General features: G+C 37.2%; 2 protein-coding genes across 2 annotated transcripts in view; both read left to right on the top strand.

Moving 5' to 3' along the window:
- LOC127831429 (uncharacterized) overlaps positions 1-16,961 on the top strand; it is a 64,147-nt gene extending 47,186 nt beyond the window's left edge. The window contains exon 2 of the mRNA XM_052356412.1: positions 15,506-16,961. Within this exon, the coding sequence (XP_052212372.1) occupies positions 15,506-16,961 (1,456 nt within the window). The remainder of the gene's footprint in view (positions 1-15,505) is intronic.
- A 132-nt stretch (positions 16,962-17,093) lies between these two features.
- LOC127831427 (uncharacterized) lies at positions 17,094-18,263 on the top strand. The gene has a single exon (XM_052356411.1). The coding sequence runs from the start codon at positions 17,094-17,096 to the stop codon at positions 18,261-18,263; it is 1,170 nt and encodes a 389-aa protein (XP_052212371.1).
- The last annotated feature ends 7,843 nt before the right edge of the window (positions 18,264-26,106 follow it).

The following is a 26,106-nucleotide window of genomic DNA, read 5'->3' as shown; positions in this document are numbered from 1 at the left end:
AACTTAGAGACAAAGTAGATTGTCCAAGCTAATGACTTACGTTACTTAGAGACAAAGTAGATTGTCCAAGCTAATGACTTACGTTACTAAGAGACAAAGTAGACTGTCCAAGCTAATGACTTACGTTACTTAGAGACAAAGTAGATTGTCCAAGCTAATGACTTACGTTACTAAGAGACAAAGTAGATTGTCCAAGCTAATGACTTACGTTACTAAGAGACAAAGTAGACTGTCCAAGCTAATGACTTACGTTACTTAGAGACAACGTAGATTGTCCAAGCTAATGACTTACGTAACTTAGAGACAAAGTAGATTGTCTAAGCTAATGACTTACGTTACTTAGAGACAAAGTAGATTGTCCAAGCTAATGACTTACGTTCCTAAGAGACAAAGTAGACTGTCCAAGCTAATGACTTACGTTACTTAGAGACAAAGTAGATTGTCCAAGCTAATGACTAACGTTACTTAGAGACAAAGTAGATTGTCCAAGCTAATGACTTACGTTACTTAGAGACAAAGTAGATTGTCCAATCTAATGACTTACGTTACTAAGAAACAAAGTAGATTGTCAAAGCTAATGACTTACGTTACTTAGAGATAAAGTAGATAGTCCAAGCTAATGACTTACGTTACTTAGAGACAAAGAAGATTGTCCAAGCTAATGACTTACGTTACTTAGAGACAAAGTAGATTGTCCAAGCTAATGACGTACGTTACTTAGAGACAAAGAAGATTGTCCAAGCTAATGACTTACGTTACTAAGAGACAAAGTAGATTGTCCAAACTAATGACTTACGTAACTTAGAGACAAAGTAGATTGTCCAAGCTAATGACTTACGTTACTTAGAGACAAAGTAGATTGTCCAAGCTAATGACTTACGTAACTTAGAGACAAAGTAGATTGTCCAAGCTAATGACTTACGTTACTTAGAGACAAAGAAGATTGTCCAAGCTAATGACTTACGTAACTTAGAGACAAAGTAGATTGTCTAAGCTAATGACTTACGTTACTTAGAGACAAAGTAGATTGTCCAAGCTAATGACTTACGTTACTTAGAGACAAAGTTGATTGTCCAAGCTAATGACTTACGTTACTTAGAGACAAAGTAGATTGTCCAAGCTAATGACTTACGTTACTTAGAGACAAAGTAGATTGTCCAAGCTAATGACTTACGTTACTTAGAGACAAAGTAGATTGTCCAAGCTAATGACTTACGTTACTTAGAGACAAAGTAGACTGTCCAAGCTAATGACTTACGTTACTTAGAGACAAAGTAGATTGTCTAAGCTAATGACTTACGTTACTTAGAGACAAAGTAGATTGTGAAAGCTAATGACTTACGTTACTTAGAGACAAAGTTGATTGTCCAAGCTAATGACTTACGTTACTTAGAGACAAAGTAGATTGTCCAAGCTAATGACTTACGTTACTTAGAGACAAAGTAGATTGTCCAAGCTAATGACTTACGTTACTTAGAGACAAAGTAGATTGTCCAAGCTAATGACTTACGTTACTTAGAGACAAAGTAGACTGTCCAAGCTAATGACTTACGTTACTTAGAGACAAATTAGATTGTCCAAGCTAATGACTTACGTTACTTAGAGACAAAGAAGCTTGTCCAAGCTAATGACTTACGTTACTTAGAGACAAAGTAGACTGTCCAAGCTAATGACTTACGTTACTTAGAGACAAAGTAGATTGTCCAAGCTAATGACTTACGTTACTTAGAGACAACGTAGATTGTCCAAGCTAATGACTAACGTTACTTAGAGAAAAAGTAGATTGTCCAAGCTAATGACTTACGTTACTTAGAGACAAAGTAGATTGTCCAAGCTAATGACTTACGTTACTTAGAGACAAAGTAGATTGTCTAAGCTAATGACTTACGTTACTAAGAGACAAAGTAGATTGTCCAAGCTAATGACTTACGTTACTAAGAGACAAAGTAGATTGTCCAAGCTAATGACTTACGTCACTTAGAGACAAAGTAGATTGTCCAAGATAATGACTTACGTTACTTAGAGACAACGTAGATTGTCCAAGCTAATGACTTACGTTACTTAGAGACAAAGTAGATTGTCCAAGCTAATGACTTACGTTACTTAGAGACAAAGTATATTGTCCAAGCTAATGACTTACGTTACTTAGAGACAAAGTAGATTGTCCAAGCTTATGACTTACGTAACTTAGAGACAAAGTAGATTGTCCAAGCTAATGACTTACGTTACTTAGAGACAAAGAAGATTGTCCAAGCTAATGACTTACGTTACTTAGAGACAAAGTAGATTGTCCAAGCTAATGACTTACGTTACTTAGAGACAAAGTAGATTGTCAAAGCTAATGACTTACGTTACTTAGAGACAAAGTTGATTGTCCAAGCTAATGACTTACGTTACTTAGAGACAAAGTAGATTGTCCAAGCTAATGACTTACGTTACTTAGAGACAAAGTAGATTGTCCAAGCTAATGACTTACGTTACTTAGAGACAAAGTAGATTGTCCAAGCTAATGACTTGCGTTACTTAGAGACAAAGTAGACTGTCCAAGCTAATGATTTACGTTACTTAGAGACAAATTAGATTGTCCAAGCTAATGACTTACGTTACTTAGAGACAAAGAAGCTTGTCCAAGCTAATGACTTACGTTACTTAGAGACAAAGTAGACTGTCCAAGCTAATGACTTACGTTACTTAGAGACAAAGTAGATTGTCCAAGCTAATGACTTACGTTACTTAGAGACAACGTAGATTGTCCAAGCTAATGACTAACGTTACTTAGAGAAAAAGTAGATTGTCCAAGCTAATGACTTACGTTACTTAGAGACAAAGTAGATTGTCCAAGCTAATGACTTACGTTACTTAGAGACAAAGTAGATTGTCTAAGCTAATGACTTACGTTACTAAGAGACAAAGTAGATTGTCCAAGCTAATGACTTACGTTACTTAGAGACAAAGTAGATTGTCCAAGCTAATGACTTACGTCACTTAGAGACAAAGTAGATTGTCCAAGATAATGACTTACGTTACTTAGAGACAACGTAGATTGTCCAAGCTAATGACTTACGTTACTTAGAGACAAAGTAGATTGTCCAAGCTAATGACTTACGTCACTTAGAGACAAAGTAGATTGTCCAAGCTTATGACTAACGTTACTTAGAGACAAAGTAGATTGTCCAAGCTAATGACTTACGTTACTTAGAGACAACGTAGATTGTCCAAGCTAATGACTTACGTTACTTAGAGACAACGTAGATTGTCCAAGCTAATGACTTACGTCACTTAAAGACAAAGTAGATTGTCCAAGCTAATGACTAACGTTACTTAGAGACAAAGTAGATTGTCCAAGCTAATGACTTACGTTACTTAGAGACAAAGTAGATTGTCTAAGCTAATGACTTACGTTACTAAGAGACAAAGTAGATTGTCAAAGTTAATGACTTACGTTACTTAGAGACAAAGTAGATTGTCCAAGCTAATGACTTACGTCACTTAGAGACAAAGTAGATTGTCCAAGATAATGACTTACGTTACTTAGAGACAACGTAGATTGTCCAAGCTAATGACAAAATGTACTGTATATGGTGTCAGTATTGTGTTGATTAGCAAAGTATACATTACCAAAAGATAATTAAAGAACTTTATGGCATCGATACATACACATTGAAGATGATAATGAAAAACATTTTATATTAATTACTTTGTATAAATTAACAATATTAAACGGTGATTATTTTCATGAGTATATCTGTGGTATATTTGGCAAAACATATTTTTGCAAAGTTAAATAAATCTATGTACAGTAAATCCATAAATGATGCGTAACATGTAAATGTTGTAAACGAAAGCGAAAGTAAAAATTAAGATATGTATTTCGTATAAAAAAACATACTGTCCTCAAAACATACCAAACAGTGATTTTTGTGTTTTCAATTTGCCTGCTAAAAGCAACTTTTTTTTATTAATCAGGTTAACAAAATATTCGTCAAGTTATACGTTTTGTTTTTGTTTAATGTAAGCTTAGGTTTATTATTTAATATAAAGTGTCTAAGCAGCAACTCTGTGGAACCAATAAGATATCTTATCGATGTACGCGATGTGATAGCAACCTACTGGAGGTATATAAGGGGAACCAATAAGATATCTTATCGATGTACGCGATGTGATAGCATCCTACTGGAGGTATATAAGGTCTTTATGATGATGACAAAAGTCAATACGCATACTATAGTTGCCATTAGTTTATTTGATTTGCGCTTCTAATCTCGTGGTAAGTTTAGGTTCAATTGATATTTCGCACTAACATAAATTGAAAATGTTCACTCTTATATTCCTTTTTCTTATGAATAATATGCGTCACATCGGATGTGTAGGAAATATAACGAAAGAGATTCGACTACTTGGATTGCTGCCCATAACAGGAAAAGCCTGGACCGGAGGTTCTGCAGTGAAACTTCCGGTTAAACTTGCGTTGGAAGATATCCGTGCAAACGGCTCCATTCTTCCTGGATATAACATAACGTATGACTTCATCGATTCACAAGTAAGATGTGAACAATAATAACATTTAAGTAGTGTGTCATGGTGTCTGTTGTTTTGTTTTATTCATTGTGGTGATATATGCATGATATCTGTTGTTTATGGTAGATTTTTTTTTAATTTCAATCCACGAATGATAATTGAAATGTAAAGTTGTCGACGGAAGATGGCCACCATAGGCGTTCTTGGCATATGGACGCCGTCTTAATGCAATCTCACCAGAACCCAATTCTTGGCAATCCAATCAGAGCTCCAGATAAGAGGCGTATCTGCGTATTTACGCATTGAAAAAATAAAAACAAAGCATTAAAAATCGTCCCAGTACGTTTAAAAAATGCAATACAAATCTTGGGACGTATTTTAAATTGATTTAAGTGCATAACCGGTTTAACCAACAATCCAGTTGAGTTTTTATTGTAAGTTAACCTTTGAATCAAAAGTAAGTCAATCAAAATAAGCTTTTAATAAAAAAAAGGCGGCCCATCATGTTTGTGGATCAAAAAGGAACGTTTTAAGCGACCAGCGGCTCCTGTTGGAATATTTTTTAAAGAAAGTCTGTTCATATCGTCATTTTTAAATTCATTCTGTTTGCATTTAATAATATAAACAAGATAAGTGGTGATGCAAAGCATCAAAGGGCGTCGGGAATTTCAGTGTAAAAGGCACTCAATGAAGTTACATGGAACGATTTTTTTCTACTATAAATATTTATATATTGGCCGATTATTTTAAACAAAATAGAAAAAGATACTGGTATTACCATTATCTATGATTTTGTGTTATAACCTCCAAATACCTATTATCTTTAATGTTGTGTTATAACCCCAAAATTACCATTATCTATGATTTTCTGTTGTAACCCCCAAATATTTCATAGTTCATTTTATTTACATTGGTTTCCTTTTTTGAGTACTGGCATCCGTGTGCAGTTTTCATTAATAAAACAGAACTGTGTAGGTTTTAAAAATCTGCTCCATCTTGTAAGCGTAATTTCATATTTTTCTCAACTTCAAGGGTAGATGATTCTGAAATTATTCTTACATTGCTCATTAACAATAGGGGTTGAGTAATCATTGATATGAAAACACTGTAAAAGTTGTAATGTGTTTACGACCCCCCCCCCCCTCTCACACATATATTTCATGGCCATTATAAAAACAAAAAAATGTTACAATAAAAAAGCATATTTATTTAAAGTAAAATGTCTACATGAAAACAAAAAGTTAACATAGAACACAAATAAAATAATTTCATTCTACTGGGGCTCGAACCTTGGGCCTCTCACATGTGAAGCGAGCGTGTAACCACTACACTACGGAACCGCTTGAAAATTCACCTTATAACTAAGATATTAATAAACTATTAATACAGTGGGGCTAGGGATTTTGTTCCGGGATTTATCTCTTTAGAATCCCTAAAAAATAACCCTCATTCAGCCGATTTTTAGGGATTAAATTCCACTATGGCGGCGAATGCTCCTGACAAAATAATGTCGATGTCAACATACATGTTCACGATCGACGACCTTGATTGACAATTTCGACGAGTAAACAGACAATTGCAGCGACTGACACTTAATTTGACTTACCGTAATATACAGGGCAATACATTTTCCGACTTCGGACATCGAATTTTAGGACGCGCAGAACGTGTTTTTTATACAATGTTATTGGTATGCCGTGTGTGATCCGATGCATCAATGGCGCCCATGTTAAAATCATTTCCCCGAGAACAGGGAACGACAAAAGTACAAACAAAAACCAAAACACGTTCGAACTAGTATCTTACCTTTAATTATTCTTTAAAATCCATCTAATAATCCATTTAACTCAATAATTGACGATTTTGAATCTAGGGTCTTTAATAATTATTTTATCATAGTTTAATAATGTATAGTATAGTATGCCATCCTATCACTATATTCAAATCATGACAAATGAGAACTCAATAAACTTTCTTCTTTGTCACACGCTACGTCATGTACTTTATGTACATTACTGCTGTTAAAATGAACCGGAGCAGTTTATTAAATAATAGCCGTTGGTAAACTTGGTTGCATTTGCAGATTTCTGCATAAAAACATAATTATGTTTAAACTTGCACAATGTTTTATTTGTCTATGGCAAATGCTCTTATTATACAATAAATTAATTTAATATATAAATACAGAAAAAATGGAAAACATTCCATTACACAACAAATAAATGAGTGGATAATACCCGCGTACAAAATGGGACGTTCCGAATTCCAGTGTGGTGCTATTTTTACCATCTTATTCTCTACACAGCTCTATGCCTAACGTGATTTAAATCGGAAAGCAAATATTGCAGATTATTTATGAATTGTGCGATTTTTGTATGGCTTGTTGTACATTATTAAATGTCAAAAGTACATGCATGGATTATAAACAAAGCACATTACACGAAATAAGGAAAATGTGATAAATTGACAATTCAAATATGTCGATATACAGTACATGTACATGGGAAATAAGTCGCGTTTATAAAAAAATCGTCAAAAAAAATTGGGGAAAATGACGCAATGATTTAGTATGTCATTTTATGACGCCATCAATCAGCTGATTCAGTATACAATTATGACATATGACTAGATTTTAAGGTTGAAGGTGGTATAATTTTGAAGCTAAAGTTTTCTCGACTTTATTTCTTATGAAAAATCATTCCGTGGTAAAGAAAAAGTAGTCCGTGCACGCGACAGGTATATCCCACAAGGTTGAATACAGGCTAGTATATTCCATAAGGTGTTATACCGTCAATGTCGCGTTTTGGTGTGACTGGTTAGATGTTGACGTCGGTGAAGTATAGCTGTTAAAATTGTTTCATCATATGCAGTTAGGGTTGCGTATCCCGCTCGCGCCTTTACCTGAATCATTCATTATTTCCGATTATTGTATGGGGTGTACGTGAAGTCATGTACACTTCTCTTCATTGGTGGTGGTGGATGAATCTTGCAGACAATAGCAGCTTCTTTAAACTAATTAATGTTGAACAATTCTAAATTTATCATATTTAAGCAACTCAACGTGATAGATGGCCGTTGGGCGCGTCCTGTGTGAACTTTGGGCATCGGCGGGGATCAGTTTATTCAAACCGTAAAGGCCCAGTCTCACTATGACGCCGACGGAGCCCCGGTGCGTGATCCGGCATCTACCGGGATGGACAGGGGCTCTACCGGGATGAACCGGGGCTTCAACGAGAAAGTATTAAAATGTTAAATACCTCCGGGATGAACCGGGAGTCTCCGGCAAGGACCGGCAAAGACCGGCGTGGCAACGGGAACAAACGGGATGGCATCGTAGCTCCACCGAGGCCCATGCATACCTCGTCATAGCTACGGCAACGCCTCGGTGAATGCCGGCATAGTCCTGGTATAGCTACCGTACATAAGTTAACCGGCATTCACCGGGACTCCTACGGGGTATTACCGGTGACGACTGGGGTTAAACCGGGGTGTTGCCGTAGCGTTGATGGCGGCTTATGCCGGTATAGCCCCGGTGAGTGCCGGCGGAGTTACGGTATACCGGGGCTCTGCCGTGACGCTGTCTTGGCTCTACCGGGACGCTGTCGGCTTTCACCGGTGCTCAACCGGAGCATACCCGGCGACAATCGTGGCGCTGCCGGGGCTTAACCGGGACGAACCGTAGCCAGTCCGGGATTGACCGGGACTCTGCCGGGCTGTTGACCGGCTTCAACCGGGGCAGCACCGGGAAATATTGTGACCGCGTTAAATAATTTATATGAATCATCCCGGTTCTCGCCGGTCGACCGGTGAAAGCAAACCGGGAATGACCGGGGCTCTACCAGCAATAGTGAGACTTGGGCTTACCTGTAACTCATGATTTTAGTTATATACTTTCCGCCGAATTGTTATAAATATATTTGCACTTTTTACATGCCATACTTGTGGGTGTTTAGTATTCATAAGTACAAGCCCTACATCATTACATATTATCGTTTCGGTTCTTTAGACATCTGAGCAAGGATGTTACCCCGTTTAAAGTCGTCTCGAGATTCATCAATTGAGCGGTGCCATTGAGGTCGATCTCCGTTGAAAATGGAACACATACAGGCGTCAAAATAATTGTGTTTTTTTTGCATTTGTATTTCGAAGTCCTGTCAAATACAAGCAATCACTTATATTTTGTATTTGGGTTATTAATTGAAAACGATAATGATAATGATGTTAATAGGATGATGATGATAAACTTGGAGCAAATTGTCACAAGTAACAATGTTAAACATTTTGTTTACAGCAAATATTTGCAGTAAAAAAGTGTGAGGGTGATCAAAGATTTATAAGTAAACAAAGATTAGTGTTATTGGATGTTCACGCCCGGCGACGAGATTTTAATCATCTTATCGTGACAATCTTATCAACACATGCGTAGACATGTGGTTTCACAGACATAACACCCTTTAAGAGTAGTGTATTCAAAATGTTTATTTTTTGCTAATATTATTTTTACGTTATAAACGGAACTAAAATTAATATATTTGTTTCCTGTTGTAAAGTTTATTCTAAAATTAACACTTTATTTGGAAAATTTAATACAGAAATATATCTTTTTATTTTCGGCCATAGCTTTTTATATTAAATCTAATTGTTCTAACATAGAATGTTAATTTTTGAAATATGAAAGTTTTAGGCAAAGGCGGATATGTACTTTTCAGTAAGAAAAACATGCATCGGTTATGAATATCTCTGAGACCGAACACGCTAAAATAAAAAAAAATCTTAGTATTGTACATTTTAAAATACCGTTCAAATTATATGTTCATGAGAAGTATTTACATTCATGAGAAGTATTTACATGCCTTTAAATACTCTTACTCGGCCGATAATCTCTCGAAGTATTGTTATTTAATACCCGCGAAAATATTAAAGTTAAAGACTGTAGATTTTGAGATCACTCTTATATTTATTCTTAAACCATCAGAAAGAAATAATTAAGTTTAAGGCAATTGAAGGGTGTACTTGTAAAAAAGCTAACTCGGCCTAAACAGGGACCTATACATGTTTTTTTGTATATGTCCCTGGCCTAAAATACCATTTTTACGTTTCATTACTTAATATTGGTTCAGAGACTCATACGTTTTTAAATCTATTATGTTTTATTTCAAAATCACGTTAAATTTATCAACGCTGCTTCAAATATCGAAACTTGTATATGATTAAAATGTTTTCTATTGTGCGAAGAAATGAAATGTTGAGTATTGGAATCAAGCGGGCAGACACGCTGCAGTAGCGAATGATAACGCCAGATAACAGAGCGAGACTAGCGTCTGCTCGATTGATGTCACGTGATATTGATTTTGTTTTCGTTGCGCGCATTCCAGATACTTTCTATTGGGCCGAATGGATGTTTCCAATGTTTGTTTATTTATAGATCGTCGCTTTAATACATTTAATTACTGCGCATGCGTAGGGTTGAAAAGATGTAGTATTATTATCGCGAGTAACAGCTCGCAATAATAACTCCGCCTTATCAGCCCTACGCATGCGCAGTCATAGCAAAAGCTCACATTCTAAACTCCGCCTTTTAAGCCACACGCATGCGCAGAGTGCTAGCATTCCAAACAATCCCAAATAATCCGTTTTCAACCCAAAAAATCCCTTCAAGGGATTGTTAGGGATTAATCCCTTAAAAAACGGATTGTTAGAGATTAATCCCCAAAAATATTCATCCCTAAGCAACCCCGTATTTGCGGAACAAAATCCCTAACCCCACTGTAGTCGGTTTAAATGTAAACCCGGTAGTTTAAACGATGGCTCGTGAGCGGGGTTAAAGGTCCATACCAAAGGATCCATACCACTGGCAAGATACGGGTCAGGCCTGCGGCCTTCTATATGTGGTTCTTAAAAAAAACTGTAGGAGGACTTGATAGTAATGAGACTGGGGTGCTGTGATGGTGCTCCGCATTGATAAGCGGCTGCTTCCTTTATCAAGACTCATTATTACAATTAATGATACAAAATGTACGTGTCGTGCTTCGCGCTCTATAGCGCCTTTATTAGTACCTAGGTGGTTGCTAGGACAGTGAAACAAAGAAGGTTTTAATGTGTTTACGAACCCCACCCCCACCCTCTCACACATATATTTCATGGCCATAATTAAAACAAAAAATGGTTACAATAAAACATCATATTTACTTAAACTAAAATGTCAAAACAAAAAGTTAACATAGAAAACAAATAAAATAATTTGATTCTACTGGGGCTCGAACCTTAGACCTCTAACATGTGAAGCGAGCGTGTAACCACTACACTACGGAACCGTTTGGAAAAAAAATCACCTTATAACTAAGATATTAATAAGTGAATGTTGTGTAACGGTTATCAATAAAGCAATAAACCGTTTAATCGCTGTCGTCTTGTAAAATTGAAGAAAATACGCGTTAACCAAAACTCGAACAGCAAAAGCCTGCGCTATTGTTAGAAAAACCACAGAATAAATATATTTTGATTATGTTTTGTTTGAATACAAAACCAGAAAGTTTCGCCGGTTCGCGTATTTGCCCAGTCCCTGTGATCTTTTATTATTGCCCAGCCCCTGTGATCAGTTATTAATTAAAAGAATTAGCTTTGCATTATTGGCAATAAATGTTGTAGTAAATGTAATAGTCACAAATGCAGTACTTATTTACACTAATTTACACAAATAATCACCACTATGCAAGATATTCTTAAAACACAAATATATACATTGATTCGTAAAATAACTTCTCCTCCCATAAGCGAAAAAAAAGTATTACATACTAGTCGCCGCACTTCAGTGCGACGCCAATAACAAATAAAAATATTTTTTAGATTAAACCGACCATTTACTTTGTCAGTTTTCTATGGAAATGGAAAATACACCTAAATATTCCGAAATACCATTTATGGCTGAAACAAAGGAGTAAAATACTCTTTAACAATGATATCAGGGGGTGAAATACCCTTTAGACTAAATCCTTATCTGGAGCTCTGAATCCAACGTCATCCTTTGTTGGCGTAAGAACGCAGTAAGAATGCGTATGCTTATGTATGCCAATGAAGTAAGCGTTAACCCAGATAGATTAACAAGTAATTACAGTTTTACCATTTACGTAGTATAAAACGGAAATACAAACAATACATTTAAAAAAATGTCGGCATGATCATCACATCTTTTAACTGTAAATAAGCATATTCGTTGATATCTACCAATTGATCCTCATTGCTTTATATGCATCCATGAAGTTTCATGTTGATAACTTAAATAGTTTCTAAGATATAGACATAAAACGTTTTGTTACAGACGGACGGACGGACGGATGGACTGAAAGACTAACGGACGGACGACACCAATTATAGATTCCGCCATGAAAGCAATGATGAACAGTTAAATCCTTATGTCGAGTAAGTTGTGAGAACAATTACTTTTAAAACAATTACGCGGTATCAATTTAATTCCAGTACGTGTGTATTTCATTATGTACAAGTATATAACTAATAAACGCCCTTTCTGTCTATAGCCACGTGATTATATTTGCTGCTTCAAGTCCCATCTACAGGGTATTCCTTTTACTATACATTTACGCCATAAAAACCCCGTGTTTTACTAAATGCGCGAAATTGGTGCTGTTGAATGTCAAGCTCCACGCAGGACAAGCGTGAGTGTTGCATACGGTGTAGGTGCTGTAACTAAACAGTATATGTAGTATTTCATGGTGAAACATTTAAATAACTAAAGACTGAATACACGTTATTATAATTATTGACCCATTAACACAATAGAACGAGAGCGCCTACGGCATTCACGTTTATTGGCAAGATATAGGTAAGTTTCTGCTGAAGTAAATGTTAAAGGAACAGTTGATTTAATGAAAATCTAGAAGGAAATTTTAAATTAATAGTGATTTTTTAAATAAGTAAAAAAAATAAATCAAGAAGTGCTGAAATATTGAAATATCGCATTCCGCCCTGTATCAAGAGGAAATTCAGAAATATGTATCAATCGAGCAGGGCAGTACGCAGGGAATTTTGAGAGGGGGGACCCAACCAGGGAGGGTGCGGAAGGGTTCTTCTCGTGCGGAATGGGTCTTTACCCCCCCCCCCTATTTTTGTTTTAATTTGTCACTTTTCAAGGTGAATGTTAAAGCTTAACAAAACTTATTTTGTAATATAAATTTATGGAATATAACAAGTAAATCAGCACCTGCTGGTGTGAACAGCATTTTCAGGAATGTATGATATTTGATGAAGAAGGAAAGCAAACTTTGAAAACTTTTATAAAGGAATGTATCATACAGTATGACTGACATATAACCTATTTTCTCTTTGAATTCAAGCCTTCTCTAAAGTTTCAAAGTAAGTTCCTAATAAAATGTTTATCATCTACTACACAGTTTTACTTTCACCACCATCAACACAGATAAAACATTAACATTGTCAACAACTGTGACATTAGATTGGAACTTGAAACTTTCTCTGTAGTGACCGTTTTCCGTAGTTTTTTTACGGAACTATATCAGATATTGAGCTGATTTTTGTATGCGAGTCTACCCACATGACCGAAAGATAAAGTGTATTTCGTTTCGGTCCATTGATATTTGGCGAAGTTATGGGCCTTGGACTTAAACTTTCACTTAATAACCGTTTTTCCTGAGGGTTTTTTGCAACTCTTTCAGATATTAAGCTGATTATTATGCACCCGGTAGGGTGGCATGTAGGGCAGTTGGACTGTCAGTCCGTCTGCCCGGCATTGCATTATCCAGACTTTTTTTCAAAACACTTAAGGATGTTGACCTGATATTTGGTGTGTGAGTCTACCAACAAGACTTTCGGATGAAGTATGACTTTCGTTCCGGTCCATTGCATTCAACATTATTTGTTTTACACAAATTATTGACGTCAGCTTTATTCAAGCCTACGTTCTCCTGTATCGTGTACTTTCATTCGCTGTTTCTCTTTCCTTGACCAATCAAAAAAAGTGTTTCATCAACCATCGACGATCGATAGATGAAGCATTCAGGATCACAAGGTGGCATTGACTGATAGGGGATTTTGTACAAGGCCATAAGGAAATATTTCCAATGGGCATATCTCCACTTGCAAGTAAAATAGCGCTAATCCCATTGTGTATCACGGACAATAAAACACATCTTCTCTTTTGTATTGAGGACAGACAGACAGACAGACAGATAGTTTATTCAGACTTATACAACAGTACATCGTCTTTAACTACAATAAACAAATTATGTTCTGGCATGTGAAAACGAGTAATAACATTACATTATGTAACAAAACAATCAATTACAAAATACAAATAAACACAATATATGTCAAGAACACGTAAGTTCTATTGAGGGGTGATGAAATCTATCAAACAATATTATTTAGTAATGTATTTCTATGACTAAAGCTTCTTTGATATATTTACATACTTTTGAAATTACTAATCTATCACTGGAAACTAATAACTCGTGGAATTTATACACAGATGGGTTAATATAAAATTTACGATTAATATATATTTTTCTTAAGTCTATATAACAGTGGCATATACATATAAAATGGTATTCGTCTTCTAAATCAACGGAATTACACCACAAACAATAACGCTCATTTCGTGGAATGTTGAGCATATCTGCCAGTTTGGATTCTCAGGTGGATGTGAAGAGACCCTCAATCTTACAAAACATAAACGCAGACGTCTAGGAAGTAAGTCTGAATACTCTTCGTATTCCAAAGAGGATGTATACATTTTATACATATCTAATACAGAACTATTATTCATTTTACCATACCATTCTTGTTTAAAATTGTCAACAAGTCTGCATTTTAACTCTCTAACAAAACTATTTACTTGCACAACGTTTGGATTTTCAAATACATAACCTAATCCATAATTATTTAACATCTTCTTAACATCTGTGACCCATTTTTTAAAACCTTTATTACAATCGTGTAAAGCTTGTTTGTAAACAATTTGCATAATAATATTTTAATTGTTAAGAATTTAAAACCAAAACTTTATAATTCTAACATACCTGTATACAAACAATGGGTATCTACCTTATTCTCCATAAATAGCAGCATTAAATGTATTTAATTTAACTTGAAGCAATCGTTGGCAAAATTTTAGATGTATGCGTTCAATATCATCTGACTTTGTGAAACCCCACACTTCTAAAGCATAATTTAATATAGAACTTACAAAGAAGTCAAACAACTGACAGAGTATTTTTGGTTTTAAATCAAAGTCATGACATTTTATCAATAATGAATTCAATGCTTTAAGGGCTTTACCAACCGAATGTTCTTGGTTTAATTTAGAACTTCCAGTATAATTCAACACCGTGCCTAAATAGTTAAAGTTATCAACAACTTGAATTTCATTACCATTGTATGACCTTTTTTTAATTTTCTTTTAAACATCCTCTTTTCCGAAATACCATTATTTTAGTTTTTAAAGTGTTAACATTTAGCCCCCAAGCATTGCAGTATACAAATAATTTATCTAAATGTGACTGGACTTCAGCAGGTGAATTGCCTAAAATGGCAATGTCGTCGGCAGATAATAAAAAATCAAAACAATTTCGTCTATACTCAAACCAGAGTTAATGTTATCTTTTATATAAAGTTCAAGATCTTCAACAAATAAAGAAAACAAAATCGGCGACATTACCGTCCCTTGCGTCAGTCCAACCGCATAACTCAAATAATCTGAATAAGATGAACATGATTTAACACGTGACTTAACATTCGCATACATATCCTTCACTATTCTAAACAATTTACCTAGTATACCAGACTTAAATATTTTCAACCATAATGCATTGCGGTATATACTATCAAAACATTTTAACAAATCGACTTATATAAACATAAAGACGTTTATTTTTATTTAAATAATTTTGTACAATCGACATCAATATATAAATAGCATCAATAGTTGAGTAACCAGTCTGGATTTAACCCACAGTACTGAAGAACTCTTTGTTCAGGAGACCTCACAGGATGTCTTTCGAAATCCTGAGGAGGAGGATGACCCCCTTTTAGAGCTCTTACAGACTCAAAGCAGCCCGGAAGCAAGCGAGGCGACTGATCGGGATAGACCACAGCAAGACACTGCCACTAGAACCAGGAAACCAAGGATTAAGTGGCCCAAGGCTTCAGACAAGACATCATGGACCCAAATGGACGAGGACCTAGAGAACATCCTCGAAGAATCCATGCAAGGACCAGTAGACCGGAAGCTGAACACCCTCACAATCTTGATATATTCAGTAGGAAAGGAGAGGTTTGGACTAGAAGAGGAGAAAGTGCGAAAGGAACCTCAGAGACCAAACAGGCGGCCAGTTCGTATCCAGAACTTGAGACGTGAACTCAAGCAGCTGAGACGAAGGTACTGTGCTAGTTCACCCACTGAGAGGATTGGACTTGCACAGCTTAGAGATACAGTTCGGACACAGCTGACATCATTACGGAAAGCCGAAAACAGCAGAAGAAAGACACAGGAACGGGCAAAGAAGGGGGCAGCTTTCACAGCCAACCCATACAAGTTCGCAAGATCCCTCCTCGACAAAGAAAGGTCAGGAAAGTTGGAAACTCCACTAGGGGAAATAGAGAACTTCCTTCATGTTACCCATTCTGACCCCAATCGAGAAGACGTGCTAGGGGACTGTGACAGAATAGAGCCAGCGGAGAAACCCGAAAAACAGCTTAATGCAACGGAACCTACGCTTGGTGAGGTGAAAGAAGCTGTGAAAAAGGCCAGAGCTGCTTCGGCGCCAGGACCCAATGCCATCCCATACAAAGTGTACAAGATGTGCCCACTACTCCTCAAGCGTTTATGGAGGCTCCTCAAAGAAGTCTGGAGGAAGGGTGATGTACCAGAGGCTTGGAAGGAGGCCGAGGGGATATTTACACCGAAGGAACGCAATTCCAAGACGGTCAACCAGTTCCGAACGATTCTCGTCGCTCAACGTCGAGGGAAAAATATTCCTTGCCATCCTTGCAGAAGACTCACATCTTTCCTGACAGGCAACGCATACATCAACACCTCTGTCCAGAAGGGAGAAGTTCCCGGTTTTTCCGGCTGCATAGAGCACACCAGTGCTATCAAACAGCTAATAAGTGAGGCGAAGAAAGGGAGGAAGGATCTCACTGTAGTTTGGCTCGACTTGGCCAACGCATACGGGTCCATTCCACACCAGCTCATCTATAAAGCCCTCCGACACTACCATGTGAACGGCCACATTCAGAAAATCATCACCAGTTACCTGGATGGAATCAGGCTCCGGTTTACTGTTGGTGACCAGCTAACCAGATGGCAGAAGTTGGAGATGGGAATCGTTACCGACTGCACAGTTTCCGTGGTGCTCTTCATCATGGGGATTAACCTGATGATAAATGCTGCCCAACGTGAGACACGTTGACCAAAGACAGAGTCAGGAATCTATCTCTTATCTAGCAAAGGCTTCATGGATGACCTCACATTGACGACAACGACACACGTCCAAGCTAGATGGATGTTGGCAGCCCTGACGGATGTCGCTTCATGGGGAAGAATGAAGTTCAAAGCAGCAAAATCCAGATCTGTTGTCATAAAGAAAGGACAGACAACAGAGAGGTTCAAACTCTACGTACAGAACGAAGAGATTCCTTCCATAATGACGAGTCCAAAAAAATGCCTGGGCAAGTGGTTTGATGCAAGCCTACAAGATCGCGACAATATCAAGAACTTAAAGCAACAGGTAGAGGAGGGTCTCAAGAAGATAGACCGCTGCGGACTACCCGGCAAGTTCAAAGCCTGGCTTTACCAGCATGCACTGCTCCCAAGACTAATCTGGCCGTTTACGCTTTACGAGGTACCCAGCACAACAGTGAAAGCCCTGGAGAGAATCACTAGTCGACACCTCAGGAAGTGGCTAGGAGTTCCACCCAGCTTTACCAGTATTGGACTCTATGGGAAGAGCAACAAGTTACAGCTCCCGCTATCTTCACTGGTAGAAGAGTTCAAGACAGCAAAAGCAAGACTTGTGTTGACCTTGAGGGACTCTCCGGACGCGTTCATCCGTGAGGCAGGGATCCAAACCCGAACGAGCAGGAAATGGTCAGCGACAAAGTCTGTGAGCCAGGCAGAGAACGCGCTCAAGCACAAAGACATTGTCGGAGTGACTGCAGTTGGACGTGAAGGAATTGGTACGAGAAAGGTGGTACTGTGGAGCCGATCAGACTTGAAAGAGAGGCGAGCGAGGATTCAGTCTGAGGTCCGGAGGGCGGAAGAAAATGCCAGACAAGCAAGGGCTGTGGAGATGGGAGCGCAGGGAGCATGGACCACGTGGAATACCGCAGACAGGAGGTTGACCTGGGGAGACATCTGGAAGTATGAGCCTTTTCGGTTTTCCTTTCTCCTCAGGTCTGTCTATGATCTACTACCATCCCTAGCGAACTTGTGCCGATGGGGACTCACAGCAGAGCCAAAATGCAGCCTGTGTGACAGAGTAGGCACCCTAGAGCATGTTCTGTCATCTTGTAGTACAGCACTGACACAGGGAAGATATAGATGGAGGCACGACTTGGTCCTCAGAGAGTTGGCTGACTTGCTAGAGAAGGAAAGGAAGAATGAACATGGTAATCACCCCCGCCATGGGCACATCGCTTTTGTCAAATCGGGTGAGACCGTGAAGACACAGAAACCAACAAAAGCATCAATTCTTGATGGCTCTAGAGACTGAAAGATGGAAGTTGACCTTGATAGAAACGTGGTTCAGACGACCCTACGACCAGATATTGTACTGTGGTCAGAACCAGGAAAGAAGCTCGTCACCATTGAGCTGACAGTACCATGGGAGGCAAGATGTGAAGAGGCCTAGGAGCGGAAGAAGGCCAAGTACACAGAACTGATGGATCTGTGCAAGCAACAAGGCTGGCGGACTTGGCTATTTCCCGTGGAAGCATTAGGAACAACTGGCAGGGAGAGACGAGTGGCTATCCAGAGACTGAGCCAAGCAGCCGAACGGGCATCAAGCTGGCTGTGGCTGAGGCGAGAGGAGAAGAGCTGGAGGCAATCAACCAACACACAATGACTTATCACCACTGTGGGCCCACCGCTATTAGAATGTTCATGGAATTAAAGGGCCGAAACATTCTAAGACGGCGGAATCCATGCTGATGATGTTGGTTGAGGAGCAGTCTTAAGACTGTATTTAAACTAATTCTTAATCCGAACTGCGCATCCGAAATAATAGTGTTTTCATTACAAAAAGTTTCAATGCGCTTGTTTAAAATCGTGGTAAATAATTTTGAGAGGCAACTTACTAAATACAGAAATGTCTAAATTAAAATCATTATTTAAACAAAAATCTTCTGCTTCGTTGTTACAAAAATCAGACATATTACTACTAAGGATTTCAAAAAAATATGTAAATTCTTCTAACGATATTTTATTGTTTACAGTCTTATTGTTTTATTTGAAAAGTTGCCAAAAGTCTCTTGGTTTATGTTTTCTTAAATTTTCTATCTAAATCATTTTTTGCCTATAACAACTGGTCTTTTTCTTGCGGAATAAGTCTTTATAATACTTTTTACGTGTACATAAATGTTTTCTGTTTATATCTGTTTTACTAGAATTAAAAATACGCAAAGCGTCATGGTACAATGTTTGTGCTTCATTGCACTCGTGATCAAACCAATCTGCATTCTTCATACAGCTATTTACATGAAGACTAGGATCTGTTTTATGAACACATGTTTTAGAAAATAATGGGTCAGCAACACTGCGAATAGTTTCAGAAAATATATTCAACACTTCATTAATAGACGCTCTACTTAAATAATCGATATGCTGTACAATAGTATTCAAAACAGGTAGCATACAAATAATACCTGAGCGAAATTGCCCACGTAACGCATCGTTCCACTTATATTTAACATCGGTGTAAGACTGATACTCAAATGATGCGTTATTACATAACAATGAAAACTGTAACGGGGCGTGATCGCTAAATACGTTAAAATCGTGAACATTAACAGCGGATATGCTTGAAAAGCTGTTTTCGTTTGCCAATAAATAGTCAATGACAGAAGAACCGTTATTTGAATAAAAGTTTGTTTACAGCTATTGCCAACTCTACCATTAACGATACGTAGACATATGGATTAACATAGATCTAGTAATCTTACTCCATGATTATTTAGTGAACAATCTACTGAGGCCCTAACAGAGGCAATATCTGAGTGGTAATCAACATTACCATTAACAGTATTAATTTTATCATGTACAATATAATCACACTTATTTCCAACTCTACTATTTAAATCACAAGTAACAAACACTTTGCCAAATTCAGAAAAATAAGTTATATCATTTTCTAAAATGTCAAATAAATATACATTAAATGTGTTATAAGCTGGAGAATCAAATCCCCACATATAAGTTCCACAGATATAAACATCTTCTGAGGTTTAAAAAATGTGTGATCTAGTTTAACCCAGATAATTGTATCATAACGATTTTTAACAATAGCAATTCCATCAAGTAATTCTTCTTTAATATATAAAACAATGCCGCTACTATTTCTGCGGGGTTTTTATGCTGGAATATTCTAAAGATATTTAAAGACGGTTACCCACTCAAATCGATATCACTACAACTATTCGACCAAGATTCGTACAAAAAACATATATCATAGGAACACAAAATATTAACAAACGATAACTTTTTTTACAATTGGTCACTCCACCTACCCTTATCGATGTAACTTATTGGGTCGCGTATTGAGAAAACTGGGCATAATGCATGTGCGTAAAGTGTCGTCCCAGATTAGCCTGTGTAGTCCGCAAAGGCTAATCAGGGACGACACTTTCCGCCTAAATTGGATTTTCGCTGAGAAGAGACTTCATTTAAACGAAAAATGGCATAAAAGCGGAAAGTGTCGTCTCTGATTAGCCTGTGCGGACTGCACAGACTAATCTGGGACGACACTTTACGCACATGCGTTATGCCCAGTTTTCTCAGAACGCGACTCATATAAAGGCTCTCGTGGCGAAGAGAGGTGCGGTGTTTCTGGTTTGTGTGGTATACAGAAAGTGGTTATAGCTTCTTCTCAAGTTCGCATATTCCTTGACAGATACCAAACAATGACTCTGCCTTTCGTGAAAAATACATGCTTGCTTTTCTGATGTCATTCTGTGTGTAAAAAAGCTATTCTGAAATGTAAGCCATTGGCTTTTCGTTGAAGAAAAATTGTGACCATGATATGTCTTCTATGTTTTGCTTTGAACGACAATGGAAATACAGCAAAATGCATACCATAGGGTGACATTTCGGAAATAAATGTGTTATTATGGAATAAAATCAATTGTTTAACAGTTGAAACATAGTGTTTTATTTTCATACGAATATCTCCGTAATAAATTCATCAAAATAAGATTACTCCAATAGGTCAAATATAAGCAAGACAAATTATTTTTGCTGAAATTTTCATATAATGATTTTCATTGTTTATATAAATTCGGCGTCACTTAAATGGCGGATAAAACAACATCAAACCAACAAGAAACCAATGTAAGAAACTCAGTACATGTTATGGGTTACTCTTCGTTATATTTTATAACGTGGGTTGTCAAAACGTATTATAATTATAATCTCGGACTATTTTTTTGTCGTGTAACATCGGACTCTGTTTCCACCATTAAGTAATAACATTCTTAAACTTCACTCGCACTGGCCCAATGATATCTATTTATTAACATTAACGTCTAAATAAAAATTAGCCTCACAGTATAGTAACATTGCATTTCAAATTAAAGATTAATACCACGTTAAACACTTTCATTACCGTTCTATAAGTCAAAGGTTGCATGCAAACGATCTCATCAAAAGTTTAACTTAATGAAGTACGAATGTAATGAAACGGAGAGAGAATTCATATAATCGTCATGAAACATTTGCAATAATCGTTGCGAACGTTGTAGCGCCGTCAAATGTCGCATCGACGTTATTTGTCGCAGGCTACGAGATTTGTCGCAACGTTGAAGATAAATGTCGCAAGGAACGATAAATGTCGCAAATCTTACTGACGATATATGTCGCAACTTTAACGATAAATGTCGCAAAAATTTCAACTGCCGATATATGTCGCAACATTAACGATAAATGTCGCACACCTTTGTAAGTCATGTTAAAAACGAAAACTTGAAGTAAAATGACTAAAACTTTAAGGTTAGATTTAAATAACCCGACGAGGTTCTTTGAGCCGACTTCCACCATAATGGTCAGTTTTTAGTTAGTATTGTCCGAAATGGTCAATTGTGGTCACTATTTTCCATAATTGTCAGTTGCGGTCAGTATTGTCCGAAATGGTCAGTTGTGGTCAATATTGACCCAATCAATTCTTATAATTCTTGGCTCGAGTAGCAGTTGTTTATTTCCCTGTGCTAAATGGACTGCTGTTATCAAGATTGGCCAAATGTTGTAATATGTGATAAAACTGTAACATTTTTACAGCAACACAAATTACGATAAAATTGTATTGAATATTGTATGTCATCACCGCCAGCGCTCAGGTTATCACCGCCAGCGTTAAGGTCATCACCGCCAGCGCTCAGGTCATCACCGCCAGCGGTCAGGTCATTACCGCCATCGCTCAGGTCATCATCTCCCGTAGGTGGATCAGTTTCCCACGTTACTTGTGCTGATGTGTCTACAATTCTTTCTAATACATGTCTATTATAACCAAGGGCAACGTAATGCTCACCGGCGCCCTCTGGGTAATGTCCAAGTATTATTAGAGGGTAACGGCTTGACAGACATGAACTCCCATCCGGACTTATCAATGTAGTTGCACTATTCCTAGTCGACACTATTAATAGCTGCATATTATACAGTTGCGACATCGCTTGCAATGTTATTTGGTCACCGTATTAATATTCTGTAGACATCCGCGACAAATAATGTCGTGGTTGCTCAAGTATTGAGTTCCACCAGTTTGCTCCACAAATCCTATTACCAAGTACGGGTGTTTGCCTCAAAAAGGTTTCTACGTCTTGTCTAAGCGTTTCTTCCGACCTATGTATTCCATACTGGCGTAGGTGATATGAAGCAGCTCCAAACTGACAGTTTCCGTTCCCAATAGGATCCATTACGACGGGCAATCCGAATTCCGATCTCAAGTTTTCAAGCAGAGACGATTTTGTTGTAGCTATGCAATACTGTTTTCGATGTAACTGTTTCTTGTTGGATGCACCAGTTGATGTACACGTATATTGTGTGAGGTTGCTTACGTGGTACCATTTTTTTTTTCGCAGATTGTCCTGCTCGAGAAGATTCGGGGACACGATATTTAATTTTGTGCATGTTTGTTTTCATAGATCGCTTCTGTATCACCCCATCTACTGCCCATATTCTCCTATTTAATAAACCTTTTTTCATATAGCGTAACAGCACTGAGTCTCCAATATTATAAATCGGTGTTTTGTTTGCCTTCTTTTGAGCTCTGTCGTTTCGCCTATTACACTGTAGTGTTGCGACTTTTGCGGCATCTCTTAGTTTCTTTATAAGCAGTTTGCGATTTAGCTTTGAATTGTCATTATAAGGATCCCTTCCATAGTAAACTTCATGCGGTGACTTCCATGCTAGACATTCTTTTGGGTCATTGTTTAATATACGTTGATACTCTGGTAGCTGTTTTGCCCAGTTTATACCAAAGCTATTCGCATGCGTCAAATCGTATGCAATCTTTTGCTTCAATGTTTTATGCATCCTTTCAACTTTCCCCTGACTTTGAGTGTGACAAGGGCGACTTTTGATATTCTTTATATTGAGAACTTTCAACAACCGTTTTACTTCCCCATCGAATTCACGTCCTCTATCATGCTGAATAATTTTTGGTTTACCATATTCTGCAAATATGCGACTCAAATGTTTAGTGATTACATCGGCTGATTTGCTAGGTATAGCTCGTAACCACACAAACCGACTAAATATATCCATTACGCTTAGAATGAATTTACACTTTTCTTTATTGTATATAACTGCATGTCTCTGCATATCGACGAGATCGATTTGAAGCATATCGTGCACAGAACTGCTGCACACATGCTTTAGAGAGGCTTTCTTCGAAAACTTTGCATTTCTCTTCTGATAATCCGGCAGTTTAGAAATAACTTGTTTTTTCTTTGCCTCTGAAACTCCAGTATATCTTCGTTTTAACAGATGATATAACCTTCTCACAACAATGCCATTACTTTTATGGTAATTATGAGTTATAACTTTGCTGCATTTTGATTCACACAAAAGCTCTTTTCCCTTATAGTACAGTCGATTATTTTCAATCGAATAAAACTCTTTGTTTCTGTGAAATCTTCGCAGTGTAGATCGTTCTAAGGGTGTCCTTTCTGCAACCGGTACATGATAGGTCCCTTCCGATACCGCTTCGAACATGATCCTATACTCTGTATCGGACATTAGCCCGCACGTCCTCCAGCCTTTTGCTAGCGCCATCACAATCGGCAACAGCAAACATATCAACCTGAAATAAAGCATTAATATTATGTTAGTTAACAACAATAAACTTAAACTCTGTTAACGGTTCTATTATCTTATTGCTTTTGCTAATATGTTTTATCAACGTTAAACTGTTGTTATATTTTTAGAATACCTTTTTTTCGAAAAATCGCAAAATACGGGAATTTCAATCTTTATTATAAGACCTAAATTAACAAGCAATAGAGCTCACTGTTTACCAAGCTTGACATAAAATTACACTGCTGACATTATTCCAATTAAAACGTTATGGTTACGACGTCATTTCCCCTGACCTGCACCGGCCGATTATATGAGACCTTAATTGTGCGTTCCCTGATTCCATAGCAAGCGAAACGTATTTCCCCATGCAATCGCACATGTAATAAGCATTTGGTAATACGATGGATGGACAAAGTGTCAAGTAAATTCGTCAAGTACTTTGATAATGATTGAAACACTCTAGATGCTTTGGGGCTGACCCTCGTACCCCCTTTTCTCAACATTTTACAGTATTGTTTCAATTAATGTATCGCGAGCCACGCGCACTGAGTTAAAGGGCGAATACTCTTATGATTTTGTCGGAGCAGAAGTATAATGCTGCCACCGGACTGAATACTTCGAGTTTTTTCATTGGCTAATTTAATGAAGCGCGCGTGCCGTCGCAATTCGTTATCACGCGCTCTGTATTAAATAAGCCAATGGAAACAATCGATAGTATTCACCCCGGAGGCAGATTTTGACTTCTGCTCCGACTAAATTCATTTAGAGTAGTCGCCCTTTAGCGCTCGCGACGTCGACGGCTTTTGATTTGACGTCATAGATGTCGCAAAGTTTCCGCTAGAAAATCGAATAATTACAATATATGCATTCATTAATTTAAATATATTTCGCCATAGAAAAGTAATATTTCACCGTGGAGTAGGCAGGCGATGCAATGACGTTCCTTTTCTGAATTTAAGATTTCTAATTTTCGCATATAAACTTTATTAGAGTATGTTGAATCCAAATAGGAAATAGATAATGACATCGGTCCTGGTCTCGATGCTTTAAGGAAAATACTTGTTGCGACAATAATACGTTTTTCTTATACATTTACTGTTCATGTTAAATGCATTTTATAATAATAGCTAAACCATTTAGTAAATAGACAGTATTTATGTACCAATTTGAATATTTCGTTTAAAGACTATTGGCAAAGTCTTTATGATACAAGAAAATGAACAACCAATATTATTGCACCCGTGTTTTACGTTTTGAAGGAATTTAATTTTCGCCTCCGACAACAACAAGTAATTGTAAGCGTCATGTTTGTTCATAATCGCCTTTCAAAATTAAAATATCTTCTTTAACATTAAAAAAAGTCAAATTCACCAACAAATCTCATGCAAATCACGTTTACTTTATGTATATGACTTTGCAAAGCTTTTTATGAAATCAAGGTATATAAGGGTATGCTATAGTTACCATGGTTTAATCACACGAGCAATCGTGGCATATTCATGCCCAACTAAAATCAAACATAAACAATAATTACCTAAAAATCAGCATCGCTGTCTTCATGGTTCTTTCTCTTGTAAGCGTGCCAAAATGAAATCCCAGATAATTCAACTGTTGGAAAAAAATACTTCATCCAATTAAATTTTATAATCGCGAATCGTGTTTGCATCTTGTAGAAACATGTCTAAACTAAATGTCAACCAGATGGACGATCTCATTTTGCTGCCAGTTATTTAAGTAAATTGATTTGTCTGTTAAAATGATAGTTAGCAATAAGACTTTCGTACTGTGGCTGTCATCTGAACATCTGTAAATTTGTGATATCATTTTTGTGACATCAAAGCAGGTGCGGATCCAGGGTTTTCGAATACGCGGAGGGGCGTAGGTCAAGTTTTACATGGGGGGGTACTTAAATGAAAAATTGTTAACCCTAAAACGTTTGATAGTAGTTTATGCTATCCAATTTCATCGCCGAAGGCATTTTTTTTTTGGTTAAGCAACCTTTGGCATTCGATTTTAAGTCCCAAATATGCACATTTTAATTTTAAAAAATC

Source organism: Dreissena polymorpha, chromosome 5 (genome assembly GCF_020536995.1).
Source record: "Dreissena polymorpha isolate Duluth1 chromosome 5, UMN_Dpol_1.0, whole genome shotgun sequence".
Classification (NCBI taxonomy): Eukaryota; Metazoa; Mollusca; class Bivalvia; order Myida; family Dreissenidae; genus Dreissena; species Dreissena polymorpha.
Note: the sequence above shows the minus strand (reverse complement) of the source record. Positions and strands in the feature narration are given on the sequence as shown.